The sequence below is a fragment of the Coturnix japonica genome, chromosome 4 (assembly GCF_054131305.1).
Source record: "Coturnix japonica strain WE chromosome 4, WE-NBRP24, whole genome shotgun sequence".
Lineage (NCBI taxonomy): Eukaryota > Metazoa > Chordata > Aves > Galliformes > Phasianidae > Coturnix > Coturnix japonica.
In genome coordinates, this window is record NC_140666.1 from 50,443,521 (window position 1) to 50,461,515 (window position 17,995).

The following is a 17,995-nucleotide window of genomic DNA, read 5'->3' on the forward strand; positions in this document are numbered from 1 at the left end:
AGAGTAACTGAACAGTCGTGAATTAATAGAATCAATGAGGCTGGAAAAGATTACTAAGATCAAGTCCAACCATCAACCCATCCCCACCATGACTGAATTGATATAGAAGTGAAAACATCTTGTGTTGAGGAGGGTCCAACTTGTTTCCTTTCACTGTGTCACAGAGTGAAATCGCTCTCCTTGTCAGCTACTTCAGGCGCTTTCCTGGTTCACAAAATATTTTAAGGCAAAGTTGTATTTAGAGAGATGGCGTTTTGATTTCCTGGTATTGTAATATATCAAAATATATGAGACTGAAATATCAAGTTAGAACATATGGCCCTGATAAAGCAGAGCTGTAGTGAAGGTTGGCAGAGCACAGAGATGGCTACCTTGCACCACTTGTTGCTGGTAAATGCCTTTGTATCGTATCATATCATAGAACTATAGAATGGTTGTATTGGAAGGGATCTTAAAACCCACTCAGCCCCAACCCCCTGCCATGTGTTGGTTGCCCCATCAACTTAGGCTGCCCAGCCCCCATCCAATCTGGCCTTGAGAGCCTCCAGGGATGGGGCATCCACAGCTGCTCTGGGCAGCCTGTGCCTCAGCACCCTCTCACTGAAAGGCAGAGCCTTGGTGAATGTGTTTATAGCAGGGGCGAGGGCCTGGGGCTCACAGGACAGCCATGGCAGAGCCTGAGAAACAAAGTTCTGGTGGTTGGCAGCATGGTTGGCAAAGAAAAAATACATTCATAGTGAGAAGCCAATACTTTATTTAGAGGTCTTTATTTAAGCATTCCAGTATAGCCTTATCTGTCCCACTGTAGATTTAAGTCACAAATTTGAAGACAAACAAATGTTTAAAAAGAAAAACAAAGACACTTCAGTAAAATGAAGTAGTAGATTAATTATGGTCACTGATTACATCAAAAATAAACATTAAACGTCAGGATTTATGGACTCTCCTAAGGCAAAGTATGCAACGAATGTACACAATTGCACTTCAGCCTGTAAAAGTTATGACACACACCGCTGCCCAAGCACTTAACATGCCAGGCAAAGGGGAATCCCCATTGATACCTCTGCATTAAGAGCAGGAGAACGGCAGCTTCAGAACCAGGAAACTGCAGGGGAGTGCTATACCATATGCTCAGCTTGTTGGGTAAGTGACTAATGGACCTAGAAGTGCCCACATGATTCTATTCCACAGAAATTAATGTTAAACCAATGAAACTTGTGTCTGTTTTGTGCTACTGCTTTAGGCAGAAACCTCTGTGCCTTTGCAAACAGCACATTGCGTGTTGAGAGAGAAATGCTGATCCAGGACCTGATTCCTCCACCAGCAGAAATCCTGCAGTGAGCCCTACAGCTTCAGAATTTGCATTTCCCCAAGTTGATAATAGGTGGTAACACTGCTAATTTCTCACCCCATCCTTATTCTCAACCACAAACTGCGCTCCACAATTCTTCACCATCCCTGCGCTTTTCAAACCAGAAAGGATTGACTGTTCAGAGGATGCTGTATTAAAGCTGTTCCAGCTCCTTCCTCCTGCAGCAGCTTTACCATGAGGAAAAAGTACTGGTCCAGGAGGAGTGTCCAGGCAAGGAAATACTTTTTGTTAAGCTGTTTCCATTTCCATTGGCATGGCTTTATTCCTTCAACTAGATACTTCACACAAGGGAATCCCAGTGCCATATGCCCACGCTCATGGCTCACTCTGCCAATATCAGTGCCAAAACAGCCCTGTGACTAACATGCAGTTCCTGTGACTTGTCCTAGTGCTTCTTCATTAAGTATCAAATGACAGAAAACCCAGCACCGTGCAGGTCCTTCCTGATGACTCGAAAAAAGCAAGGCTTGGTGCAGATAAATCTAAAGGGAGATGACTGTCTTTGCAAGAAAATGCAGGGCTGTTGTTTGGGAAGAGAAAGATCCTGGTAATGGAGGGTCTGCATCAAATGGTGTTTCTGACATACTCGAAGTCTGGCAGTGCGCAGCATGAAGGCAGAAATTCACACAAACCAGTGTGAAAGCAACTTTGTTAGCAATGGAAAGAGGAATGGGCAGATTACTGGGCCGCTTGGCAAAGCAATCTGCCTTCAGTAGCTTGTTGACTTCAGAGTGAGATGCAGAAAACTGCAGGGAACAGTCAGGGAATAAGAAATGTATCTTTGTGATCTCCTGTCTTATTGCTTTTTAGATGAACCAGCTCGTGTCTTTTAGATGAATGTTCTAATTTATTTGTGACATTCATTAGTAGCCAAAGTACCTGCAGGTTTGCACATACTGTTAAGCTTTCAGCTTCAGTGTGTTCTGGTGGTTCCACAGGCAGACTGCTGTCATGCCAAACTCTTCCCACCCCATTTCAGTCTCTATAGAGCAGTGTCAGTAGATGTGCACCCCTTTGCTGCATCACTTAATTCTGAATTGAGCCCTGCTTTGAGCAGTGGGCTGGATGGGATGACGTATCTTTACCTAACTGCCTTCTAGTTTGTAAAGCTTTGTCTTATACCTTTATTTCTAAAATGTATGTGCAGCTATGGATGGATCCTTCCTCTGAGAGAACAATCAGTCTGCGGGAGGAAACAGAAGGACCCAACCGCTTCCATTCTGAAATGAGGCTCTACTTAATGAAGGTAGAATCATAGAATGGCTCAGGTTGGAAGGGACCTTGAGGATTAGCAAGTTCTAACCTCCCTGCCACAGTCAGAGTTGCCAAGTGTGAGATCAAGTTGCCCAGGGCCCCATCCAACTTAGCCTTGAACCAGATAGGGATCAAACAAAAAATGCTCCTGTACTCCCTCAAGTATAAAAATTACTTCTTACATACTGGTCAGTGCTCAGAAGCTACTCCATCAGCCCAGGCCATTCCTCAAAACACCTGCAGTGCTATTCATTACCACCCTACATTTGATTCTGTGTATTCAGGTTGGCAAGTACCCAGCACAGCTAAAAAAAAATCAATGTGTATTTGTTACAAGCACCCGGGGGGGGCTGATATCTTCTGGCTAGCTGGAAGGATGGCCAAACAGGAATGAGCAGCATTTGGCACCAAGCAGCGCTGATGATGCATGTCCAAATCCTGACTCTGCTGCTCATGCCTGTCTGACACTTGAAACCAAAGCTGACTATAGCCCAGAGTAAGACTGCGGAGTGGTTAACCCTTAGCTAGGACCACGTGCTATTTCAGCAGGAGTCAGCTGTGCAGTGCAAACGGGTCATAACTGCATTGCTGGAGCAGCTCACTGAACATCTGTCAGGTGCTGCCTCTCTGCAAGTGCTCAGGAGAGGATGTGTGCTGCTGCTTTTGCTACAAACAGGTTGTGCAGGGTGAGAATTGCAGGTTCTCAATTAAAAGTGCCCTTTTGCCTCAAGTAAGCAAGGCAGAGACCAGGACTGAACATTTTGATCTCATGTGAAGACAGAATTGGGTAAGTCTGGGGAAGGGAGAAGGTATTGTAAGTGTAAACCAATGATGTGCTCATTAAACACTCCTGCCTGGGCAACAGTGCCAGACATGATAGAGACTTACAAATATTGAGTCACAAGCTGTTTATACTCATAAACCGAATATACGCATTATGTACACCACATAAACACACCAAATGATGGGACACAACCAATGTACTGTCTGTATGTAGAGTATTAATGCTGTCAGTACAATGTTGTGTCCTGCAGGGTGTTCCCAAGCCTGCTGCCAGAAGAACACATGGAATGACTGCGCTGTAACCATGGGCCTGGAAGGGGCTAAAAAAAGATGCAGATACCTATTTCATACTGGAAAATGAGAATCAGACCAGGCATCGCAGAAATATTTTTCCATGCTGTAAGGAGATCTCGTATCAGACCATTTCTTTCATGTTTTGTTCTTGTCAGTTGGTTTGCTTGCTTTTTTTACAGCTGTGCTGTCAGAAACAAGGAACAAAATCGAACGTTGTATACATGGGAAAAGCCCCACTTTTCTCTGCCCGTATTTTCTCACAATAAGGCAATTTGGAGGCTACAGGAGATGCACGACTGATTTTGGGTGAGGGAGAACTGGGGCTGAAGGAGGCATGTGGAACAGCTTGATCTGCTGTTGACCAGTTACCAGAAACTTGTATCACAGCAACACCGAACTGGCTCAGTTCTGGCCTTTTGTGCCTCACTGGACAAAGACTCTCACCAGAAAGAGAAATGAAATCTTTTCTTTAAGGTATAAAGCTACGTTTTGGTGACCAAATATCTGATGCCTGGTAGAAACAACTCCCAAAACTTAACAAAAATTGCCATATATTGTTAAAATATTCTCTTTCTCCAGCTTTCTTGCTTTGGGCATTTTACAGCTGTCTTTGTGCTACCAGGAGACTACAATTAACTGAAAAAAAAATCTCTGGCAATGGGCAGGAATATCTTCACATATGAAGAAATGAGCTCTCCTGTTTCACACCTCCAAAGAATCCTGAACTGAAAGCTCTTTGAAACAATTCCCTTTTCTTAGGAATAAGAAGAAAAAAAGACATTCATATAGTCTCTGAAATTCAAAAATGGGCTGCTTTTTGTACCCCTTTTACATGCTCTTGTTGGGCACCAATACATTGAAAGCAACGTGGTGCCAGAGGCTGCTGCGTGGTCCACCGAGACTGTAGGGGCTTTGGGCCCAATGGGTTCTCATCTGTCCAACAGCACGTGGCTCCTGTTTGCAATCTGGAGCTGAAGGATCACAAATAATAGCAGAGAGAGCCTGAAGCCCAGCAAAGCAGTGCTGTATTGGGATGCCATTCAGCTACATGGAATGCCCCTGGCATCAGAACATAACCACAGGCTAATTGCTTCTGGCATTTCCCCCTTTTATTTCACCTGTTTCTCCTGAAACATGGGGGAGCTTTGGGTGGCTGCACGGTACAGGAAAACAACAAACTCCCTTTTTGTCTTGCTAAGAACACTGCATTTGTTCCCCTGTGTTCAGTCTCGGACTTTCACAGCTGCCGGGTAACTAAGTACTGGGTAACAAGAGTTGGGATGAAACCAATATGTCATAGCTCAAGCCCAGAGACTTGTCTGTGCAAATGAAATGGTGTGCGGAGCTGCTGGAACTAGAAACCCAGTGCTGATCTGAATAAATAAACACAGTAAAATGTGATCAGCTCTAAGCAGCAATTACGCACCACAGGAGCAGTTGCATCTTCCATAGCTGGCAACAGAAGAGATGGATAAGACACCAAGTCAACCTATGAACAGATGGATGTGTTCTCTTACAGCACGTTGTATCCAGGTTATTGCAGGAAATGATAGCGGTGTCAGGTCTTCACGCCCACCTCCCACTGGAGGCAAAGCTGCGGCTGAAGGAGAAGTTGATCTCGCCATTTTTATACTTTCCCCACGCTCCAAATGGCACTATGACAACCGTGCTGTTATCTTCAGTGCCGTACTGTATTGCCTGGAGGAAGAAATAAATTGTCAGCATCAAAATCCTGCTCAGAAAGGGGAACAACTGTCTGACTCCACATAGGACAGCATGCTCTGAGACTTCCTTGCTTCTTCCCAGCTCCAGCACTGCAGGTTCATGCATGCTTCAGAGCTTTTCATGGGATATATCACTGTCCAAAACCTCCAATAAGAAACTGCTGTTTTTTGCCTATGTTGATGACATTCTCAGCAGTTCTGTGGACAAAGAACTAAGCACATTAATTAAAATGATGGCCCTGTGTCCCTGCAAGGATGTGGCACTTTGATGCTTCAAGAAACCCTAGCATTACCTGCTCAGTAACAACATGGGCAGCTTCAGCAGGATCGTGGCATTGGTTGATGAAGTCACAGATCTCCTGACTGTTCACCATGAAGTTAATACCATCTGTAGTAAGGACCAGGAAGCCGTCATCTGCATGATGCAACTGCAATAAAGGTACGAAGTGTGCACAACAGTGAGGAGAGTGCTGCGAGGTAAAACTGCTGCTTTGATTTCTATTCTTTACCTTTTGTTGCAAAGTACTCTTTTCTGTGAGTGCTGCCTGTTCCCCTGCCTTCTGTATGAGGACTAATAGTTCTAGGAAACAGCCCTCTGGATACAGTGAGGCCAAAAGACCAGAGCCATTCATTACCCGTGAGGATTTCAATGAAGACATGTTAGCACTGCAGTCACCTCCTGAGCCCTTCAGGCCTTGTGGACAGTGATTTCTGTTCAACTGAGAAATCCACTGGGGGAAAATGTCAAACAGTATGAGCTGAGAGGAGGGACTTTGTTTCCTCTTTACAAAAACATGAACGTGGTTGTGCTGAGTACCTTATGGGTGGTTGATCTGTTTCCTGGACAACTGCAAAGCTATGGTAAGATGCATGCAACTGTCCTTTCCTTCTCCCTTCCTCCCAGATATGTAACCCATTACAAACTCTACTGTCCTCAGTGACGTAGCTCTTACAAATCCCACCTACTTCTCAGTGGCGGCTTTGTACCAATATTAACCTTGAAAGTAGGTGTCTTACCACAAGCCCCAAACAGAATGACACCTTTGTATTTCAGTAATGGATATCACATGCAGTCTTTCTTCTGTTATCCTATGTTATACTGTGATAACAGGGATTCAGAAGTTGACTGTCTTGACTTTACTGTCAGGACCAGATTCTCTTCTACCTTGTTAGTGTTAATCTGAGATAACTTACGTAGAGCTGATTGTGGGTTATTTCACTACAAATGAAAACCAAAGCCTGGTCAGGTTCCACCTGACCAAACTGTGGCTACCACCACCTGCTTCAGATAGCTTTGTTGCCCCTTAGTCCAATTGCTGTCCCCATGAACCAGGCTTTCTTTTACCTGAACCCTTTTTGTTTCTGGCTGGGCTATCACACCACTGTTTTTAAGATCCAAATCTCCTATGCTCCGCGTCATTGCAAGTCTACCATTCACATGAGGTTGTCCCAAACTGTTCCAGGCAACGAAGCCACCGCACTTCCTAATCCTGTCCAGAGGCACAAGAGAGAAAGCAAAGATGAGTTACAGATTCAGACCATTCCCCCTGTCTGTAGCTGCAGTTTCTGCCACTATGCCGATGTGAGATGGGGTACCAAAAACCTGAGCTGAGAGGCCCTGTTTGAAGGGTTCCATAGAAGGGATAGGATTTAGAGGGCTGAGTACTGCCCTGGGAACTACAGTATATTTCTTCACATCTTGGATATCTCTTGGAACTCTTGGATGTGTCTTTGAATCACATGGACACAGCTTAGTACCCAGTCCTAGCTCTGTTCATGTAGGGCTTCATAAACCCCCAATTCTTGAAATGGAAATGGATGACTTGACTGGGGCTGTGCCACTTTTTCCATCTTGGACTGCTATGTTCAGCTCTAACCTTTTTCCTAGAACCAATCTGATGGCAGCACAGCCCATCAGAGGCCATTCCCCAGAAAGCCACAACACATACCTTTCCTTCTCCTCCTTCCTTTCTAGTGTATGGTCAATGGTGAGTTTCATGGCCTTTCCTTTTCGACACAACAGGGCACGGCTGTCACCCACGCTTGCCACTACCAGCTCAATACCATCCCGCAGCAGGGCCACCGTTGCAGTGGTCCCAGAGTTCATCAGTGTTGCTACAAATGTCATATCAGAGAGAGAGGTTTTATCACTGCCTCAAAGCACAGGAACATTTATAACAGAGCAACAGTGTCAAACAGTTAAAACAAGGACGACTTGTGCTCTGCATTACCAGAAACTGTAAGTTTAAACTAAAGCTATAGATATGTAAAAAAATAGCAAACAAACATGCAAATAGGGCTTGGGATGGGGTGAGAGAGGGAGGAAAAGTGGAGAGTGTCAGTGCTTCTGTGCAACAGCAGGGCTCCATGCAAGAGGGCGAGTAGAGTTAAAGCAGGATGAGATACAGTGGCTTCTTTTCACTTTGTAACAAATAGCTTTTTGGTCCCACTAGTTCCTCCCAAGGTACGAGGTTCTCGTCTTTATCCCTGTGCACGGTGAGCACATCGGTATCCCATCAGAAGGATGGTTCTCTCCTCCTGTGAGGCAGCAAAGTGGGTGGCTGAGTAATTGCAAATGGAGCTGCATGTAGTTCAGAAGAAAAAAACCTCCAGATCGCTTCCTGGCCACAGTCTGCGGGGTTCTCCAGTTGCTGTTGTTATTAATAATCTCCCTCTCATTCCCCTTGGCTTGTCAAGAGACAAAGGGCTCTGCCAGCAAGTGCTGTGTTTCTAAGGAGGGGACTCTGTTCTCTTACAGCCCTGCAGATTTGTTGGAGGTTGCAGCAGTAAGGCACAGCAGGATTACTGCTCACCTTGCATTACAATGCAAACGAGTGCAAGTCACCTAGCAGCCATGCATGCCTCTGGGCAATCTGCCCTTGTACGCCGGTGGGATCATTTGACATTTGCTGCCTAGAGGGCAAGCTGGAGTCCTAGCTGCTGGCCTCCTCCTTTTACAGGGCGGGGTGGGGGGGGAGGGAAGGGTGAAAGAGTGATCTAATCTGACTGTTTTAGGGACCTGTTTGCAGTGGCTACTGCAAGCAAACTTGCTCAGTGGAAAAAAAAACCAACCTGTGCTTAAAAAGGGGAAAAACAAGTCTGTCTGCCTGTTTCAGAAAAGGTGTGAAGATTTATCCCAAGTGAGGGAAATGCCAGAAGAGCTGCACAGCCCTCGTTTTTTGCTCGCTTTTTTCTTTTTTTTTTTTTAAAAAAAAAAAGGAAGACCCTACTTTTGTAGATAGCATCTTCTCCTCCTGCAAAGCGTGCTGTACTGGTTAGGGAGAGCTGCCTAGAAAGCACTGGCTCCTGCTTTCTTGAGCTTTTACAGTAAAAAGCCCAGCTGGGAACAACTGCCCAGAACTCACACCCCGTGCAAGAGCCTCTGAAAGGCCCTCTGGGGGCCTCTTGCACACTGAGGTGTTCCAGTAACAGGATTTAAAAGCTAGCTTCCAGATAGAGGTCTGGGGCTCACTTAGCAATGAGAATCCCTAGCTACATTCCTATTTTCACTTGAGTAGTGATTGAAGATCTTCCCACCACCACTTCTGCAGAGCTCTGCACTACTCTGAGCTCCTGCCTTTGGCTCTGTGGCTCTGACCTGGGATGGTGGAAGGGCCTGGGGTGGGCAGCACAACGCCCTGATGGGTGCATGGAGCCTTGCTGTCAGGTGAAAGCAGTGAGTTCATGAAACGAAACAAAAAAACACCCCACAAAGCCATATAAACTAAGCTTGTGTTATTAATTAAAACAGGTATTATTACCGCTGTGGTGACTTGGTTAACTGACTTAACCAACAAGTGCACAGTGAATATCCACCACGGTGACACAGGATGCACCTTGGACTATGTTCCAGCTGTGATACAGACTACAAGATTCAAAACCACATAGATGCCAGTTGCCTCTTGAGCATTCAGGTAAGCACTGACATCTTGTTTCTACTTCAAAGCAAGGACTATGCAAGTGCAGGCTCATTTTTGAGGTATATTATAAAATAAGATAATAACAAGTAGTAGTGTGATTAGAAATTTTTAGTAAAGCCAGTAAAATACCTGTTTTAGCCAACAGCTAAAAGAAGTAAAATGAAGAACCTACTTAAAACTGCCCTTTTTACTTTGCAGAAAATCTATTTTATTTAGACATTAAATTTAATGCTACTAGCTTCCCATCTCATCACTTGTTTTGGAACTATGCTGACAAACACATGTGGTTTCAGAATAGGTTGGTCTGCAGTCTGTAATACACGACCGACCGCACACATTTGGTCATTCAGTTGAGTGTTCATCTTTATGTTGCCAACTCTTAAAGCCAACAGACCCACTATCAGGAAGCAGAGGATGGTACGGAAGACCCCTCAAAGGTGCAACAGCACAGAGCTGTGCTAATGGCCTTATCAACTTGTGTCTGATAAACTTCTGTTTGTTAAGTTGCACTCTGAGGAAAACAAATGCCACTCATGCTTTCTTCTCTGAAACTGAATCACCATCAGGCAGGGGTGGAAGAACGTGGATCTGGTCAGGCTGAAGGGATTGTGTGACCTCTCACACAGTTCCAAAACACAGTGGTGACGATGGGATAACATTTCTAATGCTTTAATATGACCGCTGACAGGTTATTTAATAACACAAAATATTGCATCAGCACGGGTACTCATTTTTAAAATTAAAAAGAGTTTATCTTGTTTACCTAACAACATCACTATAAAACTAAGATCTTTCAATAGGTTCTTAACACTCACTGGACACTTTTTACTGCAAGTCATCTCAACTAATGTGACAAAGAGGATGTGGGAACCTTCCAGTAGTCCAGGCTAGGAACCGCCGGACTCCTTCACCTGGGACAAAATTAAGCAGATCTCTCTTTCCACTGAAGCCCAGCATATAGTGTCCAGGGCCTCCAGTTCTAGAGCTGCTGACCAGGTACAGTGTCTGCCACAAATAACACGTACACAGAGGCAAATAGGAAATTGACCCAGGGACTTTGTTCAAACAAAATAAACCTGCAACACTGGAGATGAAAGGACAAGGGCTGCAAAACAGGGCACATAGTCATTTCGGGTTCACCCACAGTGTCTTCTACAGAGGAAGGGCCCAGATGAGCTGCATAATGTTCTATTGGGCCATAATAGAGACTGCATCTTTGGCCACAGATAGATTTTTTTTTGCAGGGCTGATGGTAAGTGTCCAATTAAAAAGTCAACCAAACAAACGTACAATGCCAGATATGACTGTCTCATATGAGAGCGGCCACCTTACAGAAAATATTCAATATATATATATATATATAAAATATAAATTGAGAGTTCAAACCTGCGTCAACTACTTTAGTTGGGGGCCATTTTAATGAAGACACTGAATGACTCCTTCTGATCCACGGGCAAACATGCAAAATAAACACCCCCATCATACTGTAATTACTATTGTCTAACTTGATTTGGTAATTATTGAAACCTCTAGATAAAAAAGGGGTCTTTGTGATGATGGCATTATGAAATATGTAAGTAACCATTTCTGCAGCTCTCCCTTTTCCTCAGTGTTGCAGGTTAACATATTCAAAGAAAAAAATAATCATATATTCAAACAATAACTTAAAAAACTCTAAATACTACTTTGTAAATATAATTACTTTAAAAATACTTTTGATGTTTGCTCAGCACATTAATTTTCCAGGAAGTCCTTTCAAATGTAGACACATCAGGTAATACCTGGCTATGTTTTAACAAGATGGCTATTCCAGAAGCGCGTGGTCAATGTGATTAGAGCTAGATCCACTGCGCATGGAGGGTGATGGAAACACTGCCTGCCTGTTATTTTCCCTGAGTGGTGGTTGGTGCCTGCAGTGAACAGAAGCAGCAGCATTTACCTTGCAGGACCACACTAGGCTAAGGCAGGGTTTGTTTTCCATTTCTCTAGAGCAGTGCCCTAATTTCCTTGAGCATGTCCAATGTAACAGAAAACTGTCCATCTCTATTAGCGTTTGTTCCCTGGATAGTGTTGTATTGGTTGATTGTGAACTTCCTTTACTGTGTCCTGTACATTAATTTAGCAGTGATTTAATGGTATACCTGAATGTGTGGAAGTGAATGAAAATGAGTTTCTGAAGAGGTATCGAACACCATGCTTCAAGACTCAGGCATATCTCTGACCTCTTAATGATTATAAGTTATTTATGTGGTGGATGGCTTCCGAAAGAAAGTTTCTTATGCTTTTGAATGAAACTGTCAGAGGGGATACAGGAACAGCCTGCAGGTCAGTACAGCAGTCCAACAGCACTAGCGAACCCACACACTAAGCATGGTAGCAGTATTGGAACACAAGCATGGACCTTTATTTTTATTGAGAACTTAAATAAGGTATTATTCTACTTGTTTTTCAACTCTAATTTCAACACCCTGCCTTTTACAGAATACAGTGAAAGGAGTCCTGGCAGGGCTGTCTATGGGAACAAGAGTAAGTAAGCTATTTTTCTGCACTTCGTCAGCTGTGGCAAGGATTTGAAAGGGGGTTGAGCATCCAGCATATGCCAGACAACCTGTGTTACACCACTGACCACCATCTCTGAGAAACTTTGACCATCGCATCTAGAACAGCCACCATTATTCAGATTTTTTTGCTGGCAAACGGAATCAGTTTGGAATTAGTCTTCTAACGAAGATACATGCAAAACACTGAATTTTACATAACTTTCAAAAGAGCAGCAATGACAAAAACATCCACACCAAACAGTCAAACGAGCATTAAACTTTTTTCTTTTTTTTAAATCAACAGATATACAAAGTTTGCTTTGTTCAGATAACTGCATGTGTCTGTGCACCCCGTTTCTCCACTCTTTGCCTTTTAGCTTTATTTTCTGCTGGGCAACAAGTCAAGAGCACTGGGCACTTTTAGATCCCACTGGCTCCTGTGGGAAGAGCATGCAGGCATTCAGCCTCTCTAAGAAACACTGAGTACTTTGTAGGACATGGACCCATGGATGTTAAGTGATTGCTTTTCCCTTCTATTTTGTTGGTCATCAAGCTTTTTTAATGCAGAAGGTTTGTTTAGAATCTCGATGACTGTTACATAAATTTGCTGGCATTTGCATTATGTTTGAGTGAGCAGCCCCGATTAGTCAGTTAAATGGTATGATAAAATCCTATGAGGAATTCCAAAATGCCCAGCTTGTTGTACAGCTTGTTTGTTAAATATCTTTCTCACTCAGTTCATTATGTCTCAAGTACAGAATGCTATAATTGGAAACCAAGTTCAGATTAGCAGAGCAGTATACCCAGCATCGTTCCCAAACATCCTTCTTAAGGAAATGCTCTGAAACTTGAGCATGAGCAAAATAAAGAGCTGTCTTAATAACAAATGGACTGGGTAGGGTGCAAATAGAACAAATCACAGAAAGCTAAAGGTCGTGATCCAGGGAAGCACATAAGCCTGTAGGTGTTTGTTTGTTTTTTTTTTTAATCTGGGCTTGCAGGGAGAGTCTTGGATCCAAAGCTCATCTGCTCTACTGATATCCCTATCATTAGCTCAGTTAAAGCTGAGTTCACAGGTCAAAAATGACTTTGGATTTTTTTACCCTGTTATTATCCCTTTTAAACAACAGGGCTGGTTTTCAGTATTTGGAAATAAAATAGGTTATAATGGAAAAACAAGCTTTACGGATTAAATTCCTCCTTTTTAAGGGCTGCAATTCAGAACCTGAGAAACATTATCTTTTCTGGTATGTTAGCTCTTACCAGGTAAGAGGAAAGCTGTACATCCCTCACAGTGCTGCAACAGTCAGGCAACTTGTCCAATCAGGAAATACTTAAGCCTAGGTAGGTTTGGTTAGCGCTTTAAGAGCAGGAAACCACTCTGTTATTAGACTGTTTTCACCAAGTGCTTAAAGGAAGTAGAAGTAGCCCCAAGGACACAGTGTAACTTCATTCCCTAAAGGTCCTGTTGTATCGCCAGTATCTGCAGCAGCACTGGGACTGGTTGTTTGGGTTTGGTTTTCTTTTTGTTTATTTAAACACTTGGTGAACAAACTCCTTTATCTCCTTCCCAAATTACTCCCTATAAGCTCCAACTGCTGTGAGTGGAATTGCAGATGTGCATAGTCTCTATATGTATATACAAGAACTTGGTAAACAGCCAAAACTAAGGAAATCTAAAGGGGCTGGTGCCAGCTTTACCACAGAGAATCTTGTTTTCCCCTTGACTGTTGTTTCCCCTTTCGTACTCAGCTGCTCTGGTGATTCTCTCTGTGCAGAAGCAGTACTGTTTGTGTTACTTCTGGCTTATGTTCCTCCTAAGCTGCAGCAGCCAAGTGAGAAAGGGGAACTTTGGATAGTGCTCCTTTCTGCTCAAAGGAACAGCAACTTTTCAGAAAGAAAACAAACAAACAAAACCACCCAAAGAAGACAGTTTCTCACACAGGAAGATTATGCTCCTTGCCAATTTAAATCTCTCCTTGATAACTTGACAAACACCCCTCTTGACAGAATGATGTTAAGATAAATTCAGTGTGGATTATACTAAAGCTCAGATTAATAACTCTCACAGTAAATTTGACCTAGACTTTGTAATAGCTTTTTCATTTTCAGGGAAGTAAAGCACAACTGTTTAGTTCATGGTAAGTGATTCAAGCAACAACCTATCTCAAGTAAAACAGTTTTCAGGCTGCTTTCTGAGTCTTAGTACAAAACTACCAAGCAAGTAACCAACCCCTTTTTCCCCACGCCCATAAGAGTAGAATATTTTTTTGCCTACCATCAGCAGCCAGCTGAGCATGCCTTTCGTATGCTTTGTTTATTTCTAGAAAAGCATCGTTCAGAACTTTTTCTAAGTTCTCCTCCTGAGAAGCAAATTCCCTGGGAACAAAGAATGGGAAAAAATTAGACTTCTTACCAAGAAGTGTTCACCTTCATCAGTCTCTTTCATAGACTTATTTCCTCCCCGTGTGTGTTGAATAATGCTCGATTACAGTAAAAATGTAGTACTGCTTTATTAGTGACTTGCACTGAAAGCTCGACCCTCTAATTTTGCAAACAGGTAAAGTGCCTCTTCCAACACTCAGGTACACACCAGAGAGCTATGGAGGGGTGTCAGCAAACTCCCGAGTCTGTGATCACATAAGCCCCATCCGACAACAGGCAATTCACACGCTCTATTCCCTGCTCTCTCCTGGTAGGTACAACCACATTTTCTTTTCTTGTCTTTCCAGGCTCACACTCTGGACAGGGAACACACAGAGAAGTAGATCACGCTACATCTGTTATAATGGGAATTACTGGAATTACTCCTTTTCTATGTTCCTGCTGTCCCTGTAGGGATAGATGGCTATACAACCTGGAACGATTAGCAGCAACATATGGTGCACAGATTCCCTTTTGGTTGTAAGGAGGGAGGCTCTACAGCAAGTCATAAGCCACACGTTCACTCGATACACACTTACTTGATATATCTTTCCATGTTCTTAGCACAGAAGTCTGCTGCTGCTGCCCCGCCATGTCCATCGTATACTGCAAAGTACAGGACATCCTCAGTCAGCTGAGCATAATCAAAGCGGTCTTCATTTTCCTTCCGCTTCCCAATATGGCTGGCACAGCCCACTTTGCTCAGGCTGACTTTTGGAATCGGCTTTCCATACTTTATGCTAGGTGGGAGGAGAATAGGCTCATCAATGCGATTGTCCCAGATGCCAAAGGTGTCCCACGTGGCGGGCCGCCCACTTCCGTCTGGATCGAAGCGGGATGACCGGCGTTCGGAGGTGGAAATGCAGCACTCGACTGTCGTACGCTTCTCGTCTTGCAAGAGGCGGGAAGTCAGCAGGGCTCTCCTTCGTACTTGATAACCTCCGTTTCTTACCAAATGGATTAAAGCAGCTGTTGACATAACTCGTCTTCACAGAGATTCGTAGGGATACAAGAGATGCAGCAGCTGGAATGTCTTCAAGAACAAAGAGAAAACTGATCAAGAATCAGAGCAGGAAGGGGGACTATCAGTTACATCATTCAGGAAACGATTTCACAGTCAGAGTCCGCTAATCGTGCATAGCACAGCACTGCCTAGAAGAGGCTACAGATCCTCTGCATGACTCATCGAGAAACAATCCTGCACAGACCAGCCCACAGTTACAGTTCTGATGTGGAGTGCTGCAGATAAACTGAGACAAGGCAGCTCCACCGTCATATCCCATATTTTCAGAGGTAGCAGGGGTTGCGATGGAGCTAACGAAGGTGGTAGTGACTCTGTTCCATCTCATTAAAAGCAGGAAATATGAGGTAAGGTTGTAGAATGAGTTTATCATGCATACAGCTCAAGTAATTGATAAAACATATGTGCTGTGAATTGCGGGGGGTGGGAAAAAATATCCATGCTTTGATTTTATTGTGCACAAGAGGCACAATATTCAGTTCCGACCCATTTCATTAGGACTTGAGTAATACTTCTCAAAACAGAACTGGAAAGGGAATTATGATTATCTCTTTTTTTGTAAGGCAAAGAGCAGCCACTAAATCTATCTGTAGATATGCACAACTGCTCACTTTAACTTCACAAACACTGTCCCTGCAGCTTCTAGCTGTTCTGCCTGGTGTTCTTCACTACCCAACCCTGAAATCCCCGAGCTATCACAGGAAACAAGATCTTCCACTTTTCAGATGTCTCTTCTGGCTTGGATGTATCAGACACACCAGCTGGCTCAACACAGATAAAATTCATTGACACTGATCCAACTAGCAAGCTGAAAAAAGCAATTTGCTTAGTTATTTGCAGAGTAACAGGCCCAAATGATGAAACTCAAAAGAGCTACAGTGCATTTGGTATTAAGCCCATGTTGTTGCACCAGATAGATTTGACCTAGACCTTCAGATCGCTGTAACTAACCATGCTAAGAGTTAAGTGAGGGATCACTCTTATTATTGCTAAATGTTTGCTTGTACTGGAGAGTTGCCAAGAGCAAAGCTAGGAAAAGCATTCCATACCATGATAAAGAGATTAAAAATACATAAGATGGCAGAAGCGTATAACGTAATCCAGCAGCAAAGAGTGAGCAATATGCATACCCTTGAGATACATAACTGTGGACTGAAGTGCCTTGCCATTGTGGTTTCTAGATTCAAATCATAATTGCATCTTGCATTCTGACATATGGTTTTACACTGGTTTCTTTAAATTACAGACAAAAACTGGGTGCTTGCAAAAACAATCGTAAAGGTAACGTGGTGAGCAGTTGCTTAATTAGAAAATGGCTGTAACATAAACATTCTGGAGGCATGCAGTAAGCTTACACAGCTCAAAGCAAGTTGCTTTGGTTGCTCGTGGTTTATCTTTAATGTAGTATCTTAGGTGAGGAAAGATGTGTTTATTTAGCATTTACAGAGGAACAGTCAACTCTATCAATGCCAAACACGCTGGGAATCAATATTGTTGCACTGGATGAATTTGGCCTAGACACCATGTGAATCAACTGGCCCATTTCCACCATGAGTGATTTTCCATTTTACTCCTGGACATCTGCAACATCTCACCCTTATTGCGCTATGCTCGCAGGTAGTTAATAACTGATTTTCTTCCTTGATATTTTCTTTCTGTTTCCTGTTGCCCTTGACTCGCAGCAACAGCACGTTCACTTCCTCCTGCCAAGCACAGCTCAACTAAACTGAAAGCCTGCCAATGTGCAAAACCCGCACTTCTGTCAGCTGGAGAGGTGAGCAAGAGACAGTAGCTATATTTAGAGCTCCCAGAGCCCACAGCGTGAATCAGAAGATACATCCAGGGCTAATTAATGGGTTTGTTTCCATCAGTTTCACCTCCTAAAAGCCCTTTTCCACCAGGAAGGTTTGGTGGTCATGGTAGGGATGGGCTGACGATTGGACTAGGTGTTCTTAATAGTAATTTCCAGCCATAACGATTCTATGATTCTTGCACCCCAACGCTGGTTGTGCTCTTCAGCTGTCTCTGCAAGCAAGGAACACGAAACCATGCTGTGGCTGCTGCAATGTAAATAGTTGTGCTTTCGGCTGGGGACAGCTTGTTCTTTCCTAAGCAATACACCTGCAGACACTGAGAAAAGCCAGTGTGGGAGAAACAGGCTGGGGGTGCGGGGGGAAATCTGCTGCGAGGGGCTCCGCCTGATCCTGTCAGCCTCCGAGTATTTAACCTAAAGGAGCGCTTTGTATACACAGACGAGGAAACGCAGCGTTTGGCGTTCGGACAAAGCCGTACACCAAGCGGTGCGGTGACCCTCCCTGCAGCGAGGCTGCCTCACGGCACATGGAGACGTTCCATCCCGAGAGGAGGAAACCGCAAAAGCCCACCCGTGCCCCGGGGGACGCGCATCCAGCGCAGCGCTATGGCCGCAGGGGGGAATACCGCGTCAGCCCCGCCCGCCGCACCCGTTAGGGTCGCACCCAGCGGAGGGGAGGCGACGGCCGAACCCGACTCCCTCCTCCCGCCGCGCCGCGGAGAGGCCCTACCTTCTCCTCCGTGTCCTCCTGCCGTACCCGAGAAGCCGGCGGCGAGCGGCGGCACCTCCCCAGATCTCTCCGGCCTCAGCTCCCGCCCGACCCGCCTCTCTTCTCCGCGGGGCCTCCGGA

The 17,995-nt window shown here is 44.3% G+C and overlaps 2 protein-coding genes across 5 annotated transcripts in view; one reads left to right on the forward strand and one right to left on the reverse strand.

Moving 5' to 3' along the window:
* Positions 1–734: 734 nt before the first annotated feature.
* PPM1K (protein phosphatase, Mg2+/Mn2+ dependent 1K) lies at positions 735–17,968 on the reverse strand. 3 transcript variants are annotated; one of them, XR_014945362.1, is made up of 8 exons: positions 17,876–17,968; positions 14,851–15,344; positions 14,166–14,266; positions 10,163–10,352; positions 7,377–7,542; positions 6,773–6,917; positions 5,721–5,855; positions 735–5,401 (listed from the first exon to the last, which is right to left on the reverse strand). XR_014945362.1 is itself a non-coding variant. In XM_015861727.3 (7 exons), the coding sequence occupies exons 2-7, from the start codon at positions 15,288–15,290 to the stop codon at positions 5,270–5,272; spliced, it is 1,119 nt and encodes a 372-aa protein (XP_015717213.1). In that variant the 5' UTR covers positions 15,291–15,344; positions 17,876–17,968; the 3' UTR covers positions 735–5,269. The 3 variants fall into 3 exon arrangements, 2 of the variants coding, with proteins under 2 accessions (XP_015717213.1, XP_085401286.1); XM_015861727.3 differs by lacking the exon at positions 10,163–10,352; XM_085545160.1 differs by lacking the exons at positions 14,166–14,266; positions 14,851–15,344; positions 17,876–17,968.
* LOC107313496 (uncharacterized) overlaps positions 15,532–17,995 on the forward strand; it is a 190,344-nt gene continuing 187,880 nt past the window's right edge. Inside the window, exon 1 of one of the 2 annotated variants that reach the window (XR_014945363.1) lies at positions 15,532–15,679. The gene's annotated coding sequence lies outside the window, so the exon portion shown is untranslated. The remainder of the gene's footprint in view (positions 15,680–17,995) is intronic. The other variant, XR_014945364.1, reaches the window with a different exon arrangement.